General features: G+C 48.7%; 2 protein-coding genes across 5 annotated transcripts in view; one reads left to right on the plus strand and one right to left on the minus strand.

Annotated features, from left to right (window-relative positions):
* Positions 1 to 4,786, plus strand: ZNF784 (zinc finger protein 784). Of its 2 annotated transcripts, none has more exons than XM_035137195.2 (2): positions 1 to 115; positions 2,589 to 4,786. In XM_035137195.2, the coding sequence occupies exon 2, from the start codon at positions 2,634 to 2,636 to the stop codon at positions 4,611 to 4,613; it is 1,980 nt and encodes a 659-aa protein (XP_034993086.2). In that variant the 5' UTR covers positions 1 to 115; positions 2,589 to 2,633; the 3' UTR covers positions 4,614 to 4,786. The 2 variants fall into 2 exon arrangements, with proteins under 2 accessions (XP_034993086.2, XP_034993087.2); XM_035137196.2 differs by having other exon boundaries at positions 1 to 109.
* ZNF865 (zinc finger protein 865) overlaps positions 4,745 to 22,022 on the minus strand; it is a 27,083-nt gene continuing 9,805 nt past the window's right edge. Inside the window, exons 1-3 of one of the 3 annotated variants that reach the window (XM_035137191.2) lie at positions 20,913 to 21,205; positions 17,827 to 17,891; positions 4,745 to 14,828 (exon numbers count right to left, since the gene is read on the minus strand). In XM_035137191.2, the coding sequence (XP_034993082.2) occupies positions 11,881 to 14,805 (2,925 nt within the window). In that variant the 5' untranslated portion in view covers positions 14,806 to 14,828; positions 17,827 to 17,891; positions 20,913 to 21,205 and the 3' untranslated portion in view covers positions 4,745 to 11,880. Of the gene's footprint in view, positions 14,829 to 17,826; positions 17,892 to 20,912; positions 21,206 to 22,022 lie in introns of those variants that run through there. The other 2 variants (XM_035137192.2, XM_035137194.2) reach the window with 2 other exon arrangements.

Here is a 22,022-nt window from a genome sequence, read left to right on the forward strand (position 1 = left end):
GGGGAGGGGAGTTTTCCCAACTGTTTCTTCCCCCTGAAGGAGGCGGAAAGTTGCACAGGGACGGCGGCGGCGCTGCAGAATCTCCCCGGTACCAGCCTGGATGGAGCAGGTACAGGTGAGGGATTCCTTTCTGGAGGAGGAGGAGGGGATACCAGCGGCCAGGAGCGGCTGCCGGGTGCAATGCCAAGGATGAGTAGGGGACTCGCGTGCCAATGGGGGGGCAGGCGGAGGTGGGGGGAGAGGGAGTAACAAAGGGACCCCGAAGTCAACCCAGAGGCGCGGGGCGGAGGGCTTGCAGCACGAACAGCGTCGATGGCGCTCCCCGCGGCCCCCTGCAGCCTGGCCAGCAGCGGGTCCCCTGCCCTCCACCTCTGGCCATGCTCTCCCAGCTCCGGGCTATTGTTCTTTCGCCTCGGGTTCCGCCAAGAAGCCGGACTCGTTCAGGGAGGAGGACGAGCGGGATCTGTTGGGAGATCGCAGCTAGACGGGGTTGGGACGCTTTTGGCTGGCAGCCAGGATGCCCGGGAGGGAGGGGGGCCGGTGAAATTTGGAGGGCAGGCGGCTGGGTGCCAGGCTTGGAGGGAGTGGGGCTGGTAAAGAGCCCGGGAGGGGAACTCGGGAGCCGGGACGCTGGGCTGGGCTTTTTGATTGGTTCAGAGGCTCCATCGAAAGGGGCCTAGGAGGAGGTAAGAAAGCAAGATTTGGGGCAGGTGGGGGGTGCTAGGGTCAAGGATGGCATTTTCTGGGCCAGGCCGACGCCGAAAGCTCATCCAGCCAGAGGCGCTCACAAGCAGGGCTGGGTAAAGATGATGGTGGCCCTCCCGTTTCTTGTTTACTTCCCACCCACCCACCCCCCACCCGCATCTCTGATTCAGAGGTAAACAGCCTTTTCACATGGAGTTTCCCTGCAGTGATCCTGGGTTGTCTGGGAAGGGAGCAGCAGACTTGGAGTTGGGATGCCTCGGATGAGCATTCAAAACATTGAAGTCCTGCCAGTCACCTTGGTGGTCAGGACGCCTGGGTGGGCGAGGGGTGTTTTGAGGGGTGGGGTCTCTGAAGGAGAAGTTTCCTTGGAGAAATGGTGGGGGGCTGGGAACGGACAATCTAAACCAGGGAAAGATTTGGGTTAGAGCTAAGAGCTGAACAAGTTATCTGGGAAATTCAGGACACACTGGATGTGGGGGAGACGCCTGCATTCTTGGGTCTGATTTAAGTTTGGGTTACCAGACACACTTGTTTATTCATTTAAAGCAGGCACCCCCAAACTGCGGCCCTCCAGATGTTTTGGCCTACAACTCCCATGATTCCTAGCTAAGAGGACCAGTGGTCAGGGATGATGGGAATTGTAGTCCAAAACATCTGGAGGGCCGAAGTCTGGGGATGTCTGATTTAAAGTATTTGTACCCAACTCAAGCACATTAAAGCACATTGTAAAGGCTTCCTAGTAAGTTCTGCTTCTAGCTGAAATTCAATGGGAACTACCGGTATGCTAGAGAATTCTGGGAGATGATACATACAGAATTTTAAAAGATCCTTAAGATAACCTTTCCCAAAAGACCTGAGGCCTTTCAATTACGATATCCCGAAAAAGGCACTGCACTCCATCTCTTTTTAAACGCAACCACCACAGCTAAAGTGGTATATGCGAAAAAATGGAAAGAAAAAGAGATACCCATGAAAGAAATATGGCAGAATAAATTGACAGAATATACAGAATTAGTAACTATGTCTGTGAAACTAGGAAATAAGGATGAGTCACGGGTAAGAGATGAGTGGAAGTGTTTTGAAAAGTATCTTAGAGCGTATAATAGTCAGTTTAACCTACAAGTAGGAATGAACATAAGTACAACAGATAACATTAAATAAAGGTTTGATATTTGAGACATAAATGGGTGGAATAATAGATTATGCAGTTGACAAAAGACTACCTAGAACACCATGGAGAGTTAGACTGGGAAGTCCAAGGATAAGAAATAATGATGGCTATTTTATGGTTTATATGTACCATAAGTTGTAAAAACGCATAAACAAACAAAGAAAGAAATTCAATGGGATCACACAAGAGTGAACCTTTCTGTGGACACATGGAGTCTGGGGAATTGTCTGCCCAAGGAGACCCTTCTGGTGTTTCCTCTGATTTTTTTTGCCATCAGTTTTAAGACAGGTCAATTCCAGCTGACATTTGTTTAATTGGAGTATTTTTATTTCCTTCAGTATTTTGACTGCTGCTGTCTTGTTTTCATATTGTTCTCAACTGACCAGCTTAATTTGGTTACATTGATGTTGCTTTTATATTTTGCTTTTAGTCTCATTGGGCATTCTCAGGTAGAAAGGTTGAGTAGAAATTTACTTGAATGAAACCAGCATGTGTGCTTGGGTTAGGGAAGGGAGGTGAATTATATTCACAACCCCCCATTCCCTGATTCCTTCAAGATTTAGCCAAATCATCTCATTCCTCATCAGCCTTCTAAAAGCAATAGGTAAGGAAACCAGGCCTCTACTGCTCCCTGTGTAATTCAAGCTCTGGCTATTTGATCTGCCCACCCTACCCACTCTGTTTACATCTCTGCCTTTCCTGCTATTTCCAGGGGAAGATGCTGTGAAGCAGGCATTCTGCTGGTGTGGACTCGCCAATGGAAATCCAGCTGGTTAGAGTGAAAGAAGAGGCAACTCCAGGATTGCCCCCCGTCTGCCCGCTGTGCCAGGAGGAGCTGCCGAGTCTTGCTGGGCCCAAAGGGCAGGCTCCACAATGCCAGGGCTGCAAAAGTCTCTTGATCGAGCCCCGGGCATGGTTGCCTGGCAACCAAGAGGCCCTGTCCTTCCCTGCCGAGAGGCCGTACAGCTGCTCCTTCTGCCCCAAGCGCTTCAAGAGGGCCTCAGACCGACGCGACCATGAGCGGGTGCATACAGGCGAAAGGCCGTATGGCTGTGGCATCTGTGGCAAGCGTTTTACTCAGAGCTCGGTGCTCTCTGGCCACATGCGCATTCATACCGGTGAGCGGCCCTTCCGCTGCGGCATCTGCTTTAAGTCGTTCAACAACGGCTCCAACTTCCGCAAGCACCAGCGCATCCACGGGCAGCCGTTTGGCTACGGCGACAAGGCAGGCGATGGGAAGGACTGTGTCTTCCTACCTGAGAAGAAGTTGAGCCAGCTGGCGGAAAGGCAAGGTGGCTACAGTATAAGCCCTGGCCTGCCACCCAGAGAAAATGGCTGCCAGGTCGTCAAAGAACTGAGGGAAGGCGAGAACAAGAGAGGCCATGACCCAAACAGCCCTTATGTGAACAGCTTTAGCCAGGATAACAGCCTGAGGCAACCTGGTGATGATCTGGACCATTTCAAGCGAATGAGACTAAGGGAAGATAATGCTAGTTGTGGCCCTAACCGTGAACTGAGGCAAAGTAGCCATTCTAAGGCTTTAAGGCAGGCAAGCGATAGCAAAGGTGGACTGGGGGGAAATGGTGTCACGGGCCAGGGACCGATGCAAAATGGCCACAGTTTCAGACGCCAAAAGTACATTGGTGGTGAAAATCCCACTATAGGCCTGAGGCAAAATAGAGCAGAGGGAAGCCACACTCAGGGAGAACAGAAGCATAATGTCGGCAGCCACAATGGCAAGCTACAGTTAGGCAACAGCAGTTGTGGGAAAGGCCTTTTGGAAGCTGGTAGCCACAAACTGAGTCAAGAGAGTGGAGTTGTGGGCTGTTTAGTAAGGAGAACAAATGAAGACTACCTCAAGGGCCCAAAGCATAGTAGTGGGGAGAGCATTGGTGCCCACATAAAGCAGAATGGCAGAGGGGAATGCCCTGTCAGCGCACTGAATCCAAGCAGGCACCTCAGCACCTCAGCGCCAAGACAAAATGGCCACCATGGAATCGCTGCCCATGACCTCAGACAAAATGGTGCTGGCCACTTCAGATTGCTGAGGCAAGATGGCAGCAGCAACAAGCAGAAAGAGGTGGCATTTCAAGCCCCAGGGAAGATGAATGCTCTCACAGCAGCAAAAGTGTCTGTCTGGTCCTGTCCTGATTGGGAAGAGACCGATTTGGAGACAAGAAGCGAAAGGGGGGGATTTGAAGGATGCTCTCCCTTAGACATGCCTGCTGGTGTATCTCCCTGGGAACTGGAGAGCCCTGAGCCATGTTCTCTGCCTTACGATATTTCCACATCTCCTGGTCATGGCTCCTTACAAGAGGAGTTTAGAATCACCGCTCAGCACTGGGAAGAGGGGGGCTCTGCACCTTGCTTTCCTTTCCAAGATCCCGAGCCTTATGATCAGCCCTCCCAGTCAGCATTCGATTCCAAGCCTTTCCTCTGCTTTGCATGCCCCAAGCAGTTCCGCCGTGCCACAGATCTGAAGGAGCACCTGAGGGTGCACACAGGCGAACGGCCCTTTGGGTGTGCTGTCTGTGGCAAGAGATTCACACAGAGCTCAGCCCTGGCCACTCACCGGAGACTGCACACTGGGGAGAAGCCCTTTGAATGTGCCGTGTGCTGCCGGCGCTTCAATAACTCTTCCAATTTTGCCAAGCATCGCCGGCTTCATGGGCAGGAGGGTGCTGGGCCTGGTGGTAAAGGGGTGCCGAAAGACCAATGGAGTGCCAAGTCACAGTGACTCTTGAGGAAGAAGTTCTCCATGGGGAGATGGCACACTAGTTGTTGGCAGAGCTAGGCGTACTTCTGCACCACTGAAATCAGTGGGTGCCGATTTCAGCGTCTTTGAGAATCTCATTTTTAACTTTGCAGAAAACAGCAAGCTTCTAGCCCTACAGGTGTGTTTTGGATAGAATGCCAAACTATGGTTATACGTTTCATGAGCAAGCCTTGGGTGCGAGTTACTTACCCCCTCTTCTTGTTCTTTCTGGTTCTTGGCAATTAAGAGATTTTCTGCAAACTAGACCTAGAGATTATAATCAAACCATGGTTTCTAATTCTGGCTTGCAAGTAAAATATGGTTGTTTTAATCCAAGTTTACAAAGAACAAAGTACAGGAGGAAATTGGAGCGAGGGGAAGGAGGGAGCAGTCAGTAGTGCAGTTACTCAGGAAAGGGTATTTTATGCAGCAACTCTCTCTATGTGGAACTCTCCCCCATGGGATATTTGTTTGGTCCCTACGGGAGAAATCTTTTAACATAAATTGAAAATACTTTTATTTACCCAGGCTTTGGGGTCAAACTTGCAATTCACAAGGTAGTATGCTGTTGCTGCTGCTGGCAGCAATATTTGTTTTATTTGTAGCTTTAGGCCACCCTGTGCTCCTATTGGAAGGGTGAGGTACAACATTGATGTATTAATAAGTCTAAAGGCTTACGATTATGTAAAGCGTGGTTTGGCATTCCATCTTAATGTAGCCATAGGCTTGAGGGCTAGGATCTTGCAGCTCTTTTTGTTTGTTTGTTTGCAATTACCTCTGAACCAAATCTTACTCCTTTTTTTGGTTTGGGCATTACCTCTGAACCAAACTAATGAAGAGAGAGGCCTAAAGTGCATGGCTAACGGTTGGTCACATTTCTGAAATTGGGGCAAGTAGTAGCTGAGCACTTCTAGAAACCAGTGCCTTGTACAGGTGTCTGCCTCTTCCCACTGCTAGCAGAAGAAAAATGGTATTATATGAAATAAGCAAGTTATCATTTACTTAATTTGTGTACACAATTCCTGGAGTGCAGATGGTTTGGGCTGCAATCCTATATCAATTTTCTTGGAAGAAAGCCCAATGAACTCATTAGACTTACTTCCGAGTAGACATAGGACTGTACTATTAGATACCAACACTAAGTATACTGATGCAGTATTGAGTTGTTGTCGCTTTTTTAAAAAAGCAGATGCATGGTCCTGCTCATAACGATCATAACCCACAATTTCTAATGTGTGCTTTTACCCTCAGGAGGGCAAATATGAAACGATTTTTAAAAATGCATTTGAAAAGAGGTATAAGTAAATAAAGAAGATGAAAACCAAGATTTGTTCATGTTACAAGAAGTTGGGGGAAAGGTCTTTAGAAGAAAGGTCCCCGTGTCTTGTAAAAATTGTAAGCAAAAATCCAAAGGTAGAAATAAAATATTCTGAAAAGTTGTTTTAGCCATGTTTAAACCAAATTATTCTTGACATTTTGCTTTGCAAGCACTACTCAGTTAAAAATATTTTGTTAAACATAATTGAATTTTCATATAACCCTAATGGAAAAATTTAGGTAGAAAAATTTGTTGAACCAACCTCTCAGGCTACTTGCTGTTACCAAAGATAGTTCCACCAAACAGCTATCTTAAATATCCATTCCAAATATTATCATCAATTTAGACCTCTCAGTCGCAGATCAAACACTTTATGAACTCTTGTTTTCTAGCTTTTCCCTGAGACTAGGCACTCTCAGTTCTGCATTTCTCATTGCGGATCTTGCAGCATAAACATTTAAAGTTTACGTGGTCGTCTCCAAGGGTGGGTTTTGACAGCCATTTCCTATATGCAGCACTCTTGCTTCATTGGCTGAGGTGGGTGCATTGTACCAATCTCACAAGAGGAAAAAATTCCATGTTGAAAGTATTACTTACCTCCAGTTTAAATTGCCAATGTTTTCCATAGTGCTTAGACTCCATTTGTGACATAGCAGATATATTTTAAGTATCTCCTTCAAAATGGAACACCACAGAAATGTGTCACACAAGATCATGTGTTAATCCAGGTCCCTCCCACATACATAATAGGAAAAGAAAAAAGGAAGCAAGAGCCAAACAGTCTTCTGTGCCAGATGCTCTCCAGCTTTTCCAACTTGCCCATTCTCTTAGGGATGTGCCAAAATTGAACCTAGCTCAAGTGGTAGAGCAGAGACTTTGCACAGAGGTCCCAGGTTCAGTTACTGACATCTTAATGTAAAAGGATTGGATAGCAAGTGAGGAAAGTCTTTTCGCCTGAGGGTTCTAGAAAACCGCTGCTAGTTAAAGGAGACAACACAGGCTACATCAGGGTGGTCGAATGCACAACCGTCAATACCTTTTTTGGCAGCCCTCAGCAACATTTGATGCCCGCCCACCATATATTGCACTGCCTTCTCAAAGTTTGTGGCCCATGGGTTCCGTGTCCAAGTACTCCTGTGGCCTACTTGGCTTGAAAAGTTGGGCCGCCCTGGGCTACATGAACAAACACCTTGATCTAGCATTAGGCAGTTGCCCTGTGAAGTTAAGAAGGAAGGAGGAAAGGTTTTTCAAAAACAAAAGTTTTCGAGCTCTGATAACCTGATACTAGCCACTGTGGGTATCCATCTCCTTTTTTTGCTGCAGTTACTACAAGCCCTCATGTTCTTCTGTCCTTTACATGGTCCCAACACTTCAGGAAGCCCTGTCCAGTGGTCTAGCTACTTGGGATTCTTAAAGTGAAGCTCCCTCCACACCAACAGTTGGCAAAACAAGCAAATCTGGAGCCCTCTCAATGCATGGGACATACGCTTTCCAATTCTTATTTTTTTAATGTTTGTTTAGTCTGTACATCATAAATCAGACACTTTTAAAACAATAGCTTGGTTTAAAACACAAACACACGCTCCCATTCCCCTAACCCCGACTGAGAAAAACACACGCTGTACAGTTCCCAAAGGGGCACCACCAAGGAGGACGGGACAGGTTATATCGGTCCAGGCCCATCAGCTGCATGGACAACGAGGGGGTCCTATACATATTGTATTTTAGTACACGTTATCATAAGGGACTTGAATCTTGGCACCAAAAGTACTGCACTTCCTATGGCCAATGGGAGAAAGGGGTTGTTAGAAAAAGAAGTATTTATATATAAACGTATGTATTTATAGATCTGTATTAATATAAAAAGACATCTTGCTAACATGATTGCAATGGGTTGGATCCTATCTGCGGCACGACTCTTTCAGTCACTGGTCTGGGAATGTTCGAGTCCTGTCTCAAAAATGTCCATCTCCCAGTTTGGGATGAGTGGGGAGCGTGGGAAAACATCGCCCGCTGCCAGAACCAGAGAATTCACGTTCCCCAATAAACTGGAGGGTTGATGGAAGTTCAGATGATTGTGTGTCTTGCGGCATCTTAAAATGTCAGGTCCGATGCTAGGAAAAGACAGGAGGATCTTCACAATTCCCGTTCACAGCAGGCAAGGCATCAGGGGTGATGAGAATCTGTAGGACAGCCAGCATCCTAGTGATGCACACACTTTAGAGCTAAGAATCCATTTGGATATAGTTATATAATAGGCAGAGCAGTGAAGCGGGAAGGTTAGTTGGCAAGTCTTGATCGCATACTCCAACTGGGTCTTCAAAAGTATCCCATTGCCCAACCAGAATTAAAACCTGGAACACCTGTCTTTGACCTTAGTCCCTACAGAACTTTCCCACGGAATTCAAGCCAAAGAATGCCGTCTTCTGGGCGCCTTACTCTCCAATCCTCTGACCCCTCTACTCCTCTTATAGAGGAAAGTTGGAAGTGCTGTTCAGCTCTTTTTTTAATAGCATCTTTCACATGAGAGGCATGGCAATTTCACATCGCACCAACTATCCAAACCAAACTACAACGGAGAACAGGGAAACATACTTGGAAAAATCAAACCACTCCTAGAATGAAGAGTGGGCACAAGCTTCATTTCTTAAGCAAACCTGATCTTACAAGTGACAGCAGGCAGATAAGCAGAGTGCCTGTTCTCTGGCATTAGAATTTTGGTTGGAAACAAAGATAGCCATTTTGCCCTCAGCTCCCTCTCTTCACCTGTAAATAAAAGAATTAAAAGGGTGAGTGGGGAGGCGAACTCTCTCTTGCCACTTTCTAACACTGTGAACACAGGAGGTGATTAAGGGGTGTTAAGATGGAGTAATTGCTCTTGTAAGGTCAGAAAACGTTAAAACCTTTTTTTCTTTTCTTTTTTAAAGAAGAAAACTTTTTAAAACTTAGGATGAAAGTCAAGACTAGATTTTGTCAACTGTAGGAAACAACACGATTCTCATAGACAAGGCCTGGATGAATATATTAGCGTAATTTTTGTGATTGAAACAGGAATTCCATAGTTTTATGGAAAATTGTCTTCTATATTTTAGGCCTGTAAATTATTCTGAAGGGGGAATAAATCCATTGGAATCCTGTTATGTGTGAGCCAATGTTATGCTGTAGTTTCGAAACATAGTATTTTTGTCTTGGGTCACCTGGGAATGCATAAGACTTGCTTCTCCCTGTCATGTTCCATCGTCCATTTGAGAACCTACACTTAAAACAATTTGTCAGACAAATCATCTACTAGATTAGTTGTTGTGAACTCGCTTGTTATTCCTGGGTAATAAAGTGGATGGTATAAACAACAGCCTTTAGTATGAGAACATGTCATCAGTTTAGGGGTTACCACATCTTTCCGTGGGGTTTCCGTGGAAACCATGCTCAACTCAATGCAGAAGCAGCTCTTCCTATGAAGCAGGTATGGTACAAACAAGATACACTTGTATTCATAAGGAGGGAGGAGAATCTAATATTAAACTCAGCTCTATTGGCAAATTACAAAGTCAGGGAGGGGAAATTCTATATGGAAAGTTTCCATGTAAGGCAGGGAGAGGTATATCCACCACCATAGGGAGAATCCACTGAATTTCAGCTACAAGTTCAGGCCTTAAAACTTTAGTATAAAGATAAAACAAGAAAGAGAACATCCAGTATCAGCCACTTTTGGAGGCAGGACATTAGTCAGTAGTATTTCAGTCTGTCAGAGACATTAAGATAACTGGGCCTGACTCAACATGGACAAAGAGTTTTCCCCTGGAGTTGACCCAACATGGGAAATGTGGAACCGAGGCTGGAAAATAACAGGCTGAACCCTCTTCCCATCTCCTTTTTGTTCTTCACACTCTTCGTCAGATAGACACTGGGTAACCAAATGCTGCGAGGTTTCCTTTAAGGAACGCCCCCGCCCCCCAGCCGAGTCCATTTCTATCACAATTCTCTATCCCCAGGCAACTCTGCAACTTTGGCAACATCCCCCCTTTCCCTCTTCTTCCAGGCACTGGGCAACCACACTGGAATAATAAAAGCATCTTTGGGTCCTCATATCCTTGGAACTGTCCATCTCGCCAAAGTAGGAACTATGGATGCAGATGCAGGGATGTAGACCAGAAATGGCAAGGAGGCACCTTTGGTACTGCCACCTGAAAAAAAGAGTCTTTATGCTCTGAACGCTCCAGCATGGAAAAGCAATAACGTTTCCCCATCACAACTGTCTTATTAGATGTGGAAGGTCAACTTGGATCACGAGGGAGAGGGAAAGGCGAAACCACCTGGTGTCCACCGTCCACAAGGGGGCGTGCTCTTAGAACTCTTTGGTTGCATGTAGTAAGTCAGCTTCCTCTTCTGCCTGTTCAGAACCAGAGGGTGGTGAGTGGCACAGAGAGAGGGAGCTGGGGAGCCACGCCAGGGAGCTAGAGAGTTTGGAAGAGTCTTTTTGACCATACCTGACCAATATTCCTGTTTGGGTGGGGGGAAAGAAGGTCCATGATTTAAGACTGAAGATGAAAATTCCCCGTGGGGTACTCCAGCCACAAACTAGTTAAGTCTGCCATTTATCTGATGTGAGGGCAGCAAAAGTGTTGCCAAGAAGAGGGTGGGATTATGGGAGTGGAAGAACGGTGGGTGAAGCACTGGATGTGCTGGGCAAACCAAGGCAACATCTCTCACTGTGGTCTGGGATGCAGAGCCACCAGGTACGTTTGCTTTCCTCTCTCTCGGCTTCATACGCAACCACAACCATTTGAGGTTCTGGTAGGAGGGGAAGGCAGCAAACACTAGCTAACTGGTGTGTCAATTTGAAAATTCTGAAAAAGACCACATGGTACAGTCTTTCTGGGCCTACACCACTTCATACATAGGGGGGAAATGACAAATCTGAATGCTCTTTCATATTCAATACTGTACTCTCTGCATGTGGAAAGCTAGCTATCAGGGAGAAGGCTAGGCGAGAACCCTCCCTCCAGACTCATTTGTTTCCTATGAGTGTTTTGTTTTTAATGTGAGGGAGCATGCAGGTTTATAATCCTCCAGCTGCATCATGAAGTGGTAACTGTCCTGGAGGTGGGAGGACAGGTAGATTTTTTTATGGTGTGGCAGCATCTAGATAATATTGTACGATATGCAAAGTTCAAAGTTCAAGCAAGCTCCTCTAATTTCCTACACAGGTAAATTTGGGGGGGACAGACTATCTTCTGTTTGCAACCAGGTCCCATGGGCAACTAAGGAATTTGAAAGAGGACAAGCAGCCCATTGTCAGAGGTAAAGCACCCAGATCAATGTCTTTCCTCCAGAAAGGAAGCAAGACCTACACGGCATAGATCAGGTGGCTGGGTTAACAGTAAAATTTGGCAAGCGCTCCTGAAGGACTGTACCATGTCCTGCCCTTCACTGAAATTTATGAATTGGCTCTTAAAGGGAGGAAAGGAAGCTGCAAATGGGAACCTAGACTGGTTTCTTCTCTCGTTCAGTATCTAGGCTTATTGTTCCATAAGAACACCATTCCTCTGCTCCCACTTCCTGGAAAAGGTAATAAATGTCCATCCATTCTTGGTAAGAAAGGGTAATTTCTACGACAGCCACCCTCTCCTATCATGTTTAGACTAGGAAATCCAGGATGGACAGGGCAACAGCTATTTGTTTGGGGAAAACCAAGATCCAGGGCGGCTACCTACTACATAAACCAATCCTGCGTTCCATCCCTGGTTCTCCATGGATTGCTCCATGCAATTGTGACTTGAGGACTCTCCCATATCCTTCCCCAAACATAGCATCTTACTACAGGGAAAAGCCTGCCCTTGTGGCTTGCAACAGACAGGAACTAGCTTCATCTTCCCACCCTCAAGTACCAGGATAAAGGACTGCCCATGTTTTCTTCCCCTGCCCCCAGCGCTAGGCTTGCTCCTTGTGGCCTCCCATGGCAGCAAAGCGCTCCATCTTGTGGATGTGGCGGTGTTTCTTGAGGCCGTAGGTGTTGGAGAAGGCTTCTCCGCAGGTGCTGCACTTGAATGGCCGCCCTCCCTGGTGGGCCTGGAGGTGTTTGCTGAAGTACTTGGGGTCTTTGAAGAGCTTGAGGCAGGCCCCACATCGCAGCTCGCGCTTGGCATCGTGGGAGCGCTGGTGCCGCAGAATGGAGGACAGGTAGAAGAAGCTCTTGGAGCAGCGGTCGCAGCGGTAGACTTTCTCACCCAGGTGTACCCGCTGGTGCTCCAGAAGGTTGCTGCGGTAGCGGAAGGTCTTGCCGCAGGTGGGGCAGCGCTGGGGCCGAGCCACCACGTGGAGGCGCTGATGCTCGGCCAGGCTGGACGACTGGGCAAAGCGCTTGTTGCAGAGGGCACACTTGTAGGCCCGCTCGCCGGTGTGCACCACTTTGTGCTGGCGCAGGTACCACGAGCGCAGGAAGCCGCGCCCGCAGACCGTGCAGCGGTAAGGGCGCTCCTCGGTGTGGCAGCGCTGATGGCGCATCAGGAGGGCGGCCTCCCAGAACCGTTTGCCACACACCGGGCAGGAGAAGTGCCGCTTCTGCAGGTGGGTGCGGCGGTGCAGCAGCAGGTCGTAGGCCCCCGCAAAGCTCTGCCCGCAGACTGAACAGGCCAGCGTGCGCCGCACCAGGTGAACGTACTTGTGGGTCACGAGGCCCAGGAAATGCTTGAAGGTCTGGCCACAGATGGAGCAGGAGAAGCGCTCCCCGCTGGGCAAGGTGGGGTGGTGGTCTTCAAATGACGTCATGTTGTCGCCGCTGGCCAACCCATTCTCCAGAGGCGCCACCGCCGCTGCCGTCTCGTCCGGTGGCAGGAGCCGCTCGGGGGCAGCCTGGTGGACCAGCTTGTGCCACATGAGATTCTCAATGAAGCCGAAGCACTTGCCACAGACATCGCACGGGTACGGCTTCTCGGCCACGTGAACCTCCTTGTGGCTCATGACGTGGAAGAGATCGGGGAAGCGCTCTCCGCAGTCGGAGCAGCCGTAGGTCAGCCCTTCGGGAGGCGGCGGCAGCGAAGGACCCATGGGTGCCAGCGAGGGCCCCATGGGTGGCAAAGAGCAAGGCAGCTGCAGCCGGTGGATCTGCTTGTGGCGGGTCAAGCTCTGCGGGTAGCCAAACACCTTCCCGCAGATCTCGCACTTGTAGGGCCTCTCCCGCGTGTGCACCACGTGGTGTTTGCTGAGGTGGAACGACTCGCGGAAGCGCTTCCCGCACACGGCACACTGGTGAGGCTTCTCCCCGGTGTGGATCCGCTCGTGGCGCTTCAGTGTCTCCCGGCGCCCGAAGCCGCGGCCGCAGATCCCGCAGCAGAAGTTCTTGCCCGCTGCCGTCCCCACCAGCAGCGGGTGACCCAAGAGCCCATAGGATGTGGGCTTGGTGTCACCGTCAGAACCGGTAGCCTGCGGGTCTTGTGGGAGGAGATAAGCTCCTGGCGGCAGGTAGGACAGGGCATTGGTGCCATCCTTGGGCAGCTGGGCTCCCCCGTGCTGCAGCTGCCGATGGCGCAGGAGGTTCTGGGGAGCCACATAGCCCTTGCCACAGATGTCGCACTTGTACTCGGGGCGTGGCGGCAAGGTTCCGGGTGGCGCGTGGGTAGCCTGATGCTTCAGAAGGTAGGAAGCATCCCGGAACTCCTTGCCGCAAACCCCACACTGCACTCGCAGGAGATCCGAATGGGTCCGCACATGTCGCTTCAGGCTCTCGCGTCGGTTGAAGCTCTTCTGGCAGACAGAGCATGAGAACGGCTTCTCGCCCGTGTGGATGATCTGGTGCTGGTGCAGGTGGCTTGGCTTCTTGAACACCTTCCAGCAGAGAGAGCAGGTGAACGGGCCTTCCGCCTGAGCTATGGCAGCACTGAGGGCGGACGCGGCTGCCGTCCCAGCAGATGCGGGAACCACCTGAGGGTTGCCGCTCTGAGTAGGTGGCTGAGCTACTCCCTCGGCACCAGAAGCAGCTGTTGTGTTGGTGGCAACGGCTGCCGCAGCAGCAGCAGCAGCGGCAGCGTTGGCAGCCGCTGCGTTGGCAGCCGCCGTGGCATCCTCGGTGTCCTTGTGGCAGCGGCGGTGCCGGATGAGGCTGGAAATGTGGTTGTAGGTGCGACCACAGGTGGTGCACTCGTAGGGCCGCTCGCCTGTATGTACCAACATGTGTTGCACAAGGTGGGACGACTGCTTGAAGGATTTCTGGCACACGCCGCACGGGAAACGACGGTCGATGAAATATTTCAAGCGCCGGAAGTAGTTCTTGTCGTCTTTGCCCACCTGGCTGTCAGTGGCAACAGTGGCTGTAGCTGGGGGAGGGGCCTGCCCACGTTTCAGGCTGCTGAAGAGGTGCTGGTGGCCAGAAAGGTCCACAATGCCCCACTGAGGAGTGTTGTAGGCAGCGGCAGCGGCTGCAGCCGCGGCTGTACTATCAAAGAGAGGCTGGCCTGTCGCAGGCACCACTGCTGGACCAGTATAGGGTGGTTGTTGTTGTTGTTGTTGCTGCTGCTGCTGCGGTTGCTGCTGTGGTGGTGCAGGAGCCCCCGGTTCAGCTTTCTTGACTTGAACGTTGGCAGAAGAGGCAGCTGAGGAAGAGGAGGATGGGCCTTCGGCTTTGGGCTTGGAGGTGCCAACGGCGGTGGGGACACGGTCAAAGTGGGCAGGTGGGGCAGCAGCGGGCGGCTGGGTGTAGTCGTACTGTGGCTGCGGGCAGGGAAGGGCGGCGACTGCTTTGGCGTGCTCGTGGTTGTAGGCCTCCATAGGTTCAAAGCGTTGGTGGTTCAGGAATTCCAAGAAGTCGAAGGGGTAGCTCTGGAAATGCACACCCTCGTCGCTTGCTGCATTGGCTTCCATCTCCACCCGGGAGGGGGCACTGCCTAGACAAAGGAGAGAAACGGGATACCAATGTAGACACACACCAGACATATCCAGGACACTGGCACTCTGCTGTGGTGGCCCCATGGTTGTTAGAACCATGGTGCTGCCTTATATTCATTTAACTTGTTCACCAAACCCAATATTGTCTACTTTTGACTGGCTATGTCTCTCCAGGGTCTTAGGTATAAGAACAAGAACCTCGCTGCATCAGATTAAAGGCCAAATAGTCCAGCATATAGTCTCTGTGGTGGCTGTTCAGAAACATCTGTGGAGCTCACAAACAGGACCTGAAGGCAATACCTGTCTCCCCTGCTGTTGTCCATCAGAGACTGGCATACAGAGGCTTCTATCCCAGAAGTAGTATAATAGTATATAGCCATCATGACAACTACCCACGGAGAGCTTTATTCTCTGTGAATTGGTCTTAATCTAATTTTAAAGTCACCTAAATCGGTGGCCATCACTACGGTAAGTAAATCCCATAGAAAACATGTGGGGTGAAGGAGAACTTCCTTTTGTCTGTCCTAAATCTCCTACCCTTCTGTTTCATTTGAAGACCCTGGGTTATAGTATTATGCTGGCATCGTTCTATACACCTCAATTGTGTCCTTAATTGCTTTCAAAAGGGCCCAAACATTGTAACTTTTCTTCATAGGGTGTTTCTCTAGCCCCATGAACCTTTTTTGGATGGCATTTACCTGTTCTAACATTATTAAAATAAACCAGGATGTCTCAAACTATCTGTGCTGCCTCTAAGCTTTAGTTCCTCCTCTCAGCGAGGGCGCATGTGACTCACTCTACTAAGCTTGACAATCCCCCAGTTTTTGAGTGGAAAGCAGGGTTTATATCCATTCAGTACTAGTTGGCTCCAATGCAGCTAAAGCATTATTTCTTTGAATATTTATGGAGTCCTGGTATTAAGCAGAGGTTAAAAAACAAAACCCTCAGAGGTCACAGGTACAAATCATTCCAAGGCCAGGCTCGCTTTGGGGAGTTCAGAAGCCCATGCTTGTCCCTGTAGTTTGGGGTTTGCGTATTTAAAATAAACTCCTCTGCAAAGTGTCATTCCTTGTTTGAACATGCTGGGCTCTGACAATGTAGGTTAGCGTAGATTACCAGGGCTAAAAGCTAGTGTGGAAAGTTTGAACATGGAAAACTCCATCTTCCCACTCAGCTAAAAAGGTTTCTCATGCTGCCTGAAACCAGCCACTCTTAATTCTGCCTGACCTACCTCACGGGATTGTTATAGAATACATGCCCCTCTGGGCATCCATACATACATGGGGCTGTCACATTTTATAACAGGCATAGGGGGAACTCCACCCAGCCCTTGGAATTCTACCCAAGCCACATCCCGTTCCCTGGGACCACACCCTTTCCCCCAGCCCTTATTTGCATCTTCCTCAAGGGTTTTTGCTTGGCTGAAAGGTGTTCTGCAATAATAATAATAATAATAATAATAATAATAATAATAATAATAATAATAAATACTCTCCCATCTGGCTGGGTTTCCCCAGCCACTCTGGGCAGCTTCCAACAGAAGTATTAAAATACAATAATTTATTAAACATTAAAAGCTTCCCTAAACAGGGCTGCCTTCAAATGTCCTCTAAAAGTCTGGTAGTTGTTTTTCTCTTTGACATCTGGTGGGAGGGCGTTCCACAGGGCGGGTGCCACTACCGAGAAGGCCCTCTGCCTGGTTCCCTGTAACTTGGCTTCTTGCCACTGTGGTAATGTCTCAATTGCCTAGATGCAGAGATGGGTGGATGTGCATAGAAACCTCTGGCTTTTGCATGGCTGGTATATAGCCAATTGTTTGAAGATAAGAGGCACACCTATGGCACTTTTACCTGCCCCCCCCTTGAGGGAGCATGACTCTTAAGCTGAAGAGAGTTATCCCACCTGTTTTATGGCAACCCAGTAAAATAAGGTAGGCTGAGGGGGCGTGACAGTATACAAACGTGACTAAAATGTGTATAGGGTTGAAGCGTCCAAGATTCTACCTCAAGGAAGTGGGCTTCTCATCCCTTCTGGCTGAATGCTTTCCTACTTGCCCATCTTAGCTAGAACAGTGTGTGCCTTAATAATAAAATATAAACTATTCTGCATTCAAGATCCTCCCGTATTCTGCACCCATAACTGCAGAATTCTGCAACCTGTGTGGCTTATGGAAATTCATCCAATTGTGCATATTTTATATTTCATAACGGCAATCTGTTTCTGATAAGACAAGGGGAAGGTAAGTAAATGTAAGTACAGTGGTATCTCAGTTTTCGTGGCTTCTGTATTGAGTTTTCTGTATTGGGTTTTCAGTTTTCGAACGTTTTCGAACTCGAACTGTCTTCCGGAATGGATTACGTTTGAAAACCGAGGTACTACTGTAAAAGGTCCATTTGAATATCCATATGCAACATCTTATTTGTCTATCTCTGGCTATCGCGTGTCTCTCCAAACAGAAAAGCCTTGCACTGCTGTCAATATTGGCTCCAGTTTGGTATCTGGCAACTTTACAAAGGAAGGGAGTTCCATAAAGGTGCAGTTTGATGACAGGACTCTACAGGACTCTTTGGGGAAGCCATATGCTTTAAATGTATGGCATGGATGTTACCATCCTCTTCCAATGCTGGGGAGCACAGTGGGATACAGAAAACCAGGTAGCCTCTGGAGGATGTAGGGGCCAAGCCACGTAGGGCTTTAGAGCACTGCATTGGCTGACTTACTCTTGGGGGGAGGGCATCTCAAGGACTGCCTTGCACATTAGGCTGGAAGACACTTCTGTTTAGGAAGCAGGAAACCTGATGTAAATCATCACATATGATGATCACATACGCATGTGTTTTGTTTTGTACAGACACAGCAGGAAACCATAGCCTCCAGTATAATGATCACATATATATGCATCTCCGTGTACACACCCTGGAATGCTATGGCCTTCGAGTGTGTGTACAACCAACAATTAATGTGATATGCAAGATCACCACATCTGATTATACGCACACAAGTTTCACGGTTTCTCTTCCGAATATGCACTTTCCACAAAGGAATAGTCAAATGTGAGACCCCTGCAAGAAAAAAGGGGGAGGGGTGGGGGGTCAGCCACTTCAGAAAGGAAAAAATAAAAACCTTCTTGTGGGTTCTTCAATTTGTCCCATTTTTGTAGTTACTTTCAATGCCTCTTCCATTTACCAACTTTGTGCATATATACTTACACACAGAGAGAAAACTTTCACAGTTTCAAAGTATCAGGAAATACTTAGATAAGAATCCCAAATACGCACCCTTTCTCCACCTCCCTTAATTCCATGCAAGACAAAGATAAGAAGTTGTGTAGTACACAGCTCTGCTATCATCACCCATTTCCAGCCCAACCCCCTCCATTAACAAACTGCCCTAGATTCAAAAGAAAACTGGTCTAATTCAGCAAATGGCAATGTGGTGGGCTATAATGCAACAGATGCAAGATTTAGAAGCCAGGGGTTGGAGGCAGACTATGTTAGCTGAACCTCCTTAGGTCTCACTGAAATCAATGGGAGAAGACAGTCATGGTTAATTCCCTCTGAAAACAATGGAACTTAAGTTCAACTAACTTTGGCTGGATCCAACCTCAGGTCTCCACGTTTCTCATACATGAGTGGAATGCACTGCAACAAGAAACGATGGAAGCCAAGTTCTCTGAAAGGAGGCAGAATATTCTACTACAGCCCCTTTTATTTAATGCCAACCACGTGCCTGGAGCTGTACTGAATACAGACATATCCCAATGCCTATCGCTGAGGTGATATTAAAAAATACAGATATTAGTAACAGTGCAGTGTCTGCCTTATTTGCATCTACCTTAGATGGGACAATGAAGCAGAGGTCTGGGAACAATGGAATACCAAGGACGAGGTAAAGAAAAGGAGGCAGCAATGGAGGCATTGATAAAGTGAGACCAGGATCATCTAGGAGAGGGCTGCGAAATCCTTGGTGGATTTCAGCGGTGTGGATTGGGCTGAAAGAATGACAACAATGGAGGAATATAGCAGCAGGACAAGAAACCAAGGAGATTGAGGGTGGAGGGCTGTGAACTAGGGCTCCTCTGTCCCTGAGAAAGCAAATGGGAGTCATGTGCATCAATTTAAGCCTACAGCACTAGGAGGCAGAACTCCTGGGTTATGTAACTAAGCTTGCTAAGATACTTGGCAGCCAAGTTCCATTATACATCTGGAAATGTCAGGGATCTACCTCTTTTTTTGGGGGGGGTCCCATTAAGCCCCACATGTAGAAGGCATTTTAAAGATACACCATAACTCCAAGAAAGCCCCCCTCCCATTTTTATCCCCCTCCCTTGAACACTTTCCAAGTCAGGAATTGCCTGTTAATTCTCCACAAAGGGTCAATTCAAACACACATAACTGAGGCAAAGCAGTTGTGCTGCAGGGACAGAGACACCTGAAAGTTTTGCAAGTGGTGGCACACGGAAAAGAATGAATGAAGAATATTTCAATTAGCTACATTCCCAGGTGATAATTGTACCCACCCTGTATGAAAAACATACAAATCAGGGAGGAGGCAGATGTAGTTAAGATGTTTGGGCTACACCCAGTGACATAACCAGAGAGAAATAGAGGACCAAGCAAAAATTTCAATATCAAGCCTGCAATGTTTTGTATAGATCCTTATCACTCCTCATCACTAGCAGAACAGATAAGTCATAAAAAGATGCACAGATAAGGAATTTTGCTTAATCCCTATGGGGCACAAGCTAGAACTCCTTGTGCAGCAATTTTTTTGGTGTGTGTGTGTGTGTGTGTGTGTGTGCAAAATACATCATCTCCCATTACAGAAGGATCTGGTTAAGCAGACCTGAGAATGACCTTTTATTCATAACCTGAAGAGCTTCTGCCAGTTTACAATTTAGGGCAGCAAAGTACTGCATAACCCTGGGCATGGAATGGGTGGGAGGCAGCAGAGAGGGCTCTAACTGAAACTGTGGAAGTCCAGTCATTCCTCACACTGATGAGGAAGGGTACGAGATGCATCTGGGCCTGCATTGGGGCGGGAGAATTATATAACATATTTACCAGTCAGTGGTGGGTAAGAATAGTGTGTTGAGGTTCAAGAGTAGCACTGGGAGGGTTACGTATACCTCTGCAATCTGTGGATACAGCCAAAAATAAATCTGTTTGGGAAGGTGGCTATCACTCAGGTTTCAGTAACATCATTTTTTAAAAAACAGCATCCGAAGAGGTCATGGCTCAGACACAGAAAACATACTTTGCATCGCAAGGGTTGGACAAGATGACCCTTGAGGTCCCTTCCAACTCTACAATTCTATGAAAAAGTCCCAGGATCAACGTATTCCATATTCAGGTAGGTCTGGAAAAGACCCATCTGAATCCCTGAGCAGTTGCAGCAAACCACTACTGTGACCTAAATGGACTAAGAGTCTGAAATGGTCCTAGGCATTAATAAAACAGCATGGGGGAGAAGCAGGACAAGAAAAAAGTGTGAGGGAAGGTGCTTGCAACAGGCAGCAGGGTTGCAAGCCTGCAATAAGTAGAAGAGCTCAGCTTTAGAATACATCTATATTGGGGTTGATCTACATTACTAATGTCGAGTTGACCACCAGGGTAAAATGCAGGATGAGGTGGGGATCTGACTACAGCTACGGGGAAAGCAGCGGATACACTAGAGGCTCGAAGACAACAGAAATCCGTGCGAGGTTTACAAGGTTAAAGATAAAAGTCAGTACATATGGGATGACAATTCGAGCTTGAGGTTGGATGTGCATGAATTGGCGGGGAGGGGAGAGAAGGGAGAAAAGTGACATAACGCAAGTTTCTGGTTGGGGGCCAGATGTTAGGATACTGGATGCAGGAGAAGAGGGAGGGGGCGGATCGCGCAGGGGAGGGGGCGGGAGGGGGGCGAACCGAGTTCGCAGTGTGGCCGGTCGGGCGGAGGGCCGCTAATCAAGGGACGGGGCGGAAATTAATCCAAGCGAGGGAGCGGGGATGGGCTGGCGGGGAGGCCCTGGGGCCCAACCTATGCGGCCGAGGGGGGGGGGGCGGCGAGCAGGGCTGGCTCCAGGACGGCGCACTCACCGGTGTGTGGCGCTGCCCCAGCCTCCTCCGCGCCCCCGGCAGGGGCTGTTCCTTGTGCGGCAGGATTGGTGCTGGGGGGAAGCCCCCTGGCCCGCGCCTTGCCCCCAGCGGACACGGGGGGCGTTTCTGGTCCCACTGGGGTGGGGGGGTAGAGGGGGCACTGCCAGGCTGCAACTCACACAGGCCCGGCCGGAACCGGAAACCTCCCTCCCCAAGGAAGAAGGCCGTTTCCTGCCCTCCCCTCGTACCCACAATCCTCTCCGCATTCTGACCTCCCCTCCCTCCGTTCCGTGTCCCAGCGGCCTTTGCGCGCGAGCTGGCTTCGGCTCCCTGCTCCCTGTTCCCTCCCTCCTCCGCTGCCGCTACTGCGGCAGCGTCGTATCCTGCCGCCTCCCCGCTCGTGTCCCTTTGCTGCTGCAATTCAATGCCATGCAGAAATAGTGCCGCGTAAGGCGCTTCTCAGCGCGTGGCACGACCCCGCAGTAGCTGTTTGCAGCCCGGTTGGGGTTGCCAGCTTGCGTGTTGGTGTGCGAGTTTTCTGGCATAGCCTCGCCGCCTTTAGCAGGTTGCTTGACAGGCAGAAAACATCAGTAGGAAAAAGCTTTTCCAGACATGGAGGTGAAGCGCTGAGAAGCCGCGTATTTGCCATATATCTATCTGCCTGCCAGGCAACCGGCAAATGGCACAGGAATTGGGGTGAGCGACAGGAAGGATGGATAATGGGGTTGCAGTTTTAATTTGCTGTTGTCTTGCTGAGTTATATTATTATGTTTATTTCTTGGAGTTTTTTAATTGTATGTTGCCCGTGAATTAGTTTTATTCACACTGCTGGACACCATCCTGCAATTTTTTTGATTTAGCTACAGATATTTTAAGTAAATGAATATTGTGGGGCATGACTGGCTCTAAAGTAAATGTCTGTGTATGGCATGTTACTTTCTAAATAGAAACTTATCAGGCGGTAAGCCCCATTGGATTCAATATGACTGACTTCTGAGAACACGTGGTTAGGAAGGTGTTGCAAATTACTAAGAGCATTTAATGGAAAACAGCAGCAAAAGGACCTGTGGCACCCTAAGAGCTTTTCCGACAACAGATGACGCGAAATAA

Source organism: Zootoca vivipara, chromosome 13 (assembly GCF_963506605.1).
Source record: "Zootoca vivipara chromosome 13, rZooViv1.1, whole genome shotgun sequence".
Classification (NCBI taxonomy): domain Eukaryota; kingdom Metazoa; phylum Chordata; class Lepidosauria; order Squamata; family Lacertidae; genus Zootoca; species Zootoca vivipara.

What these genes read in the sequence shown, in the direction of transcription:
- ZNF784 (XM_035137195.2), top strand. Translation starts at nt 2,634, where the DNA reads ATGGAAATCCAGCTGGTTAGAGTGAAAGAAGAGGCAACTCCAGGATTG.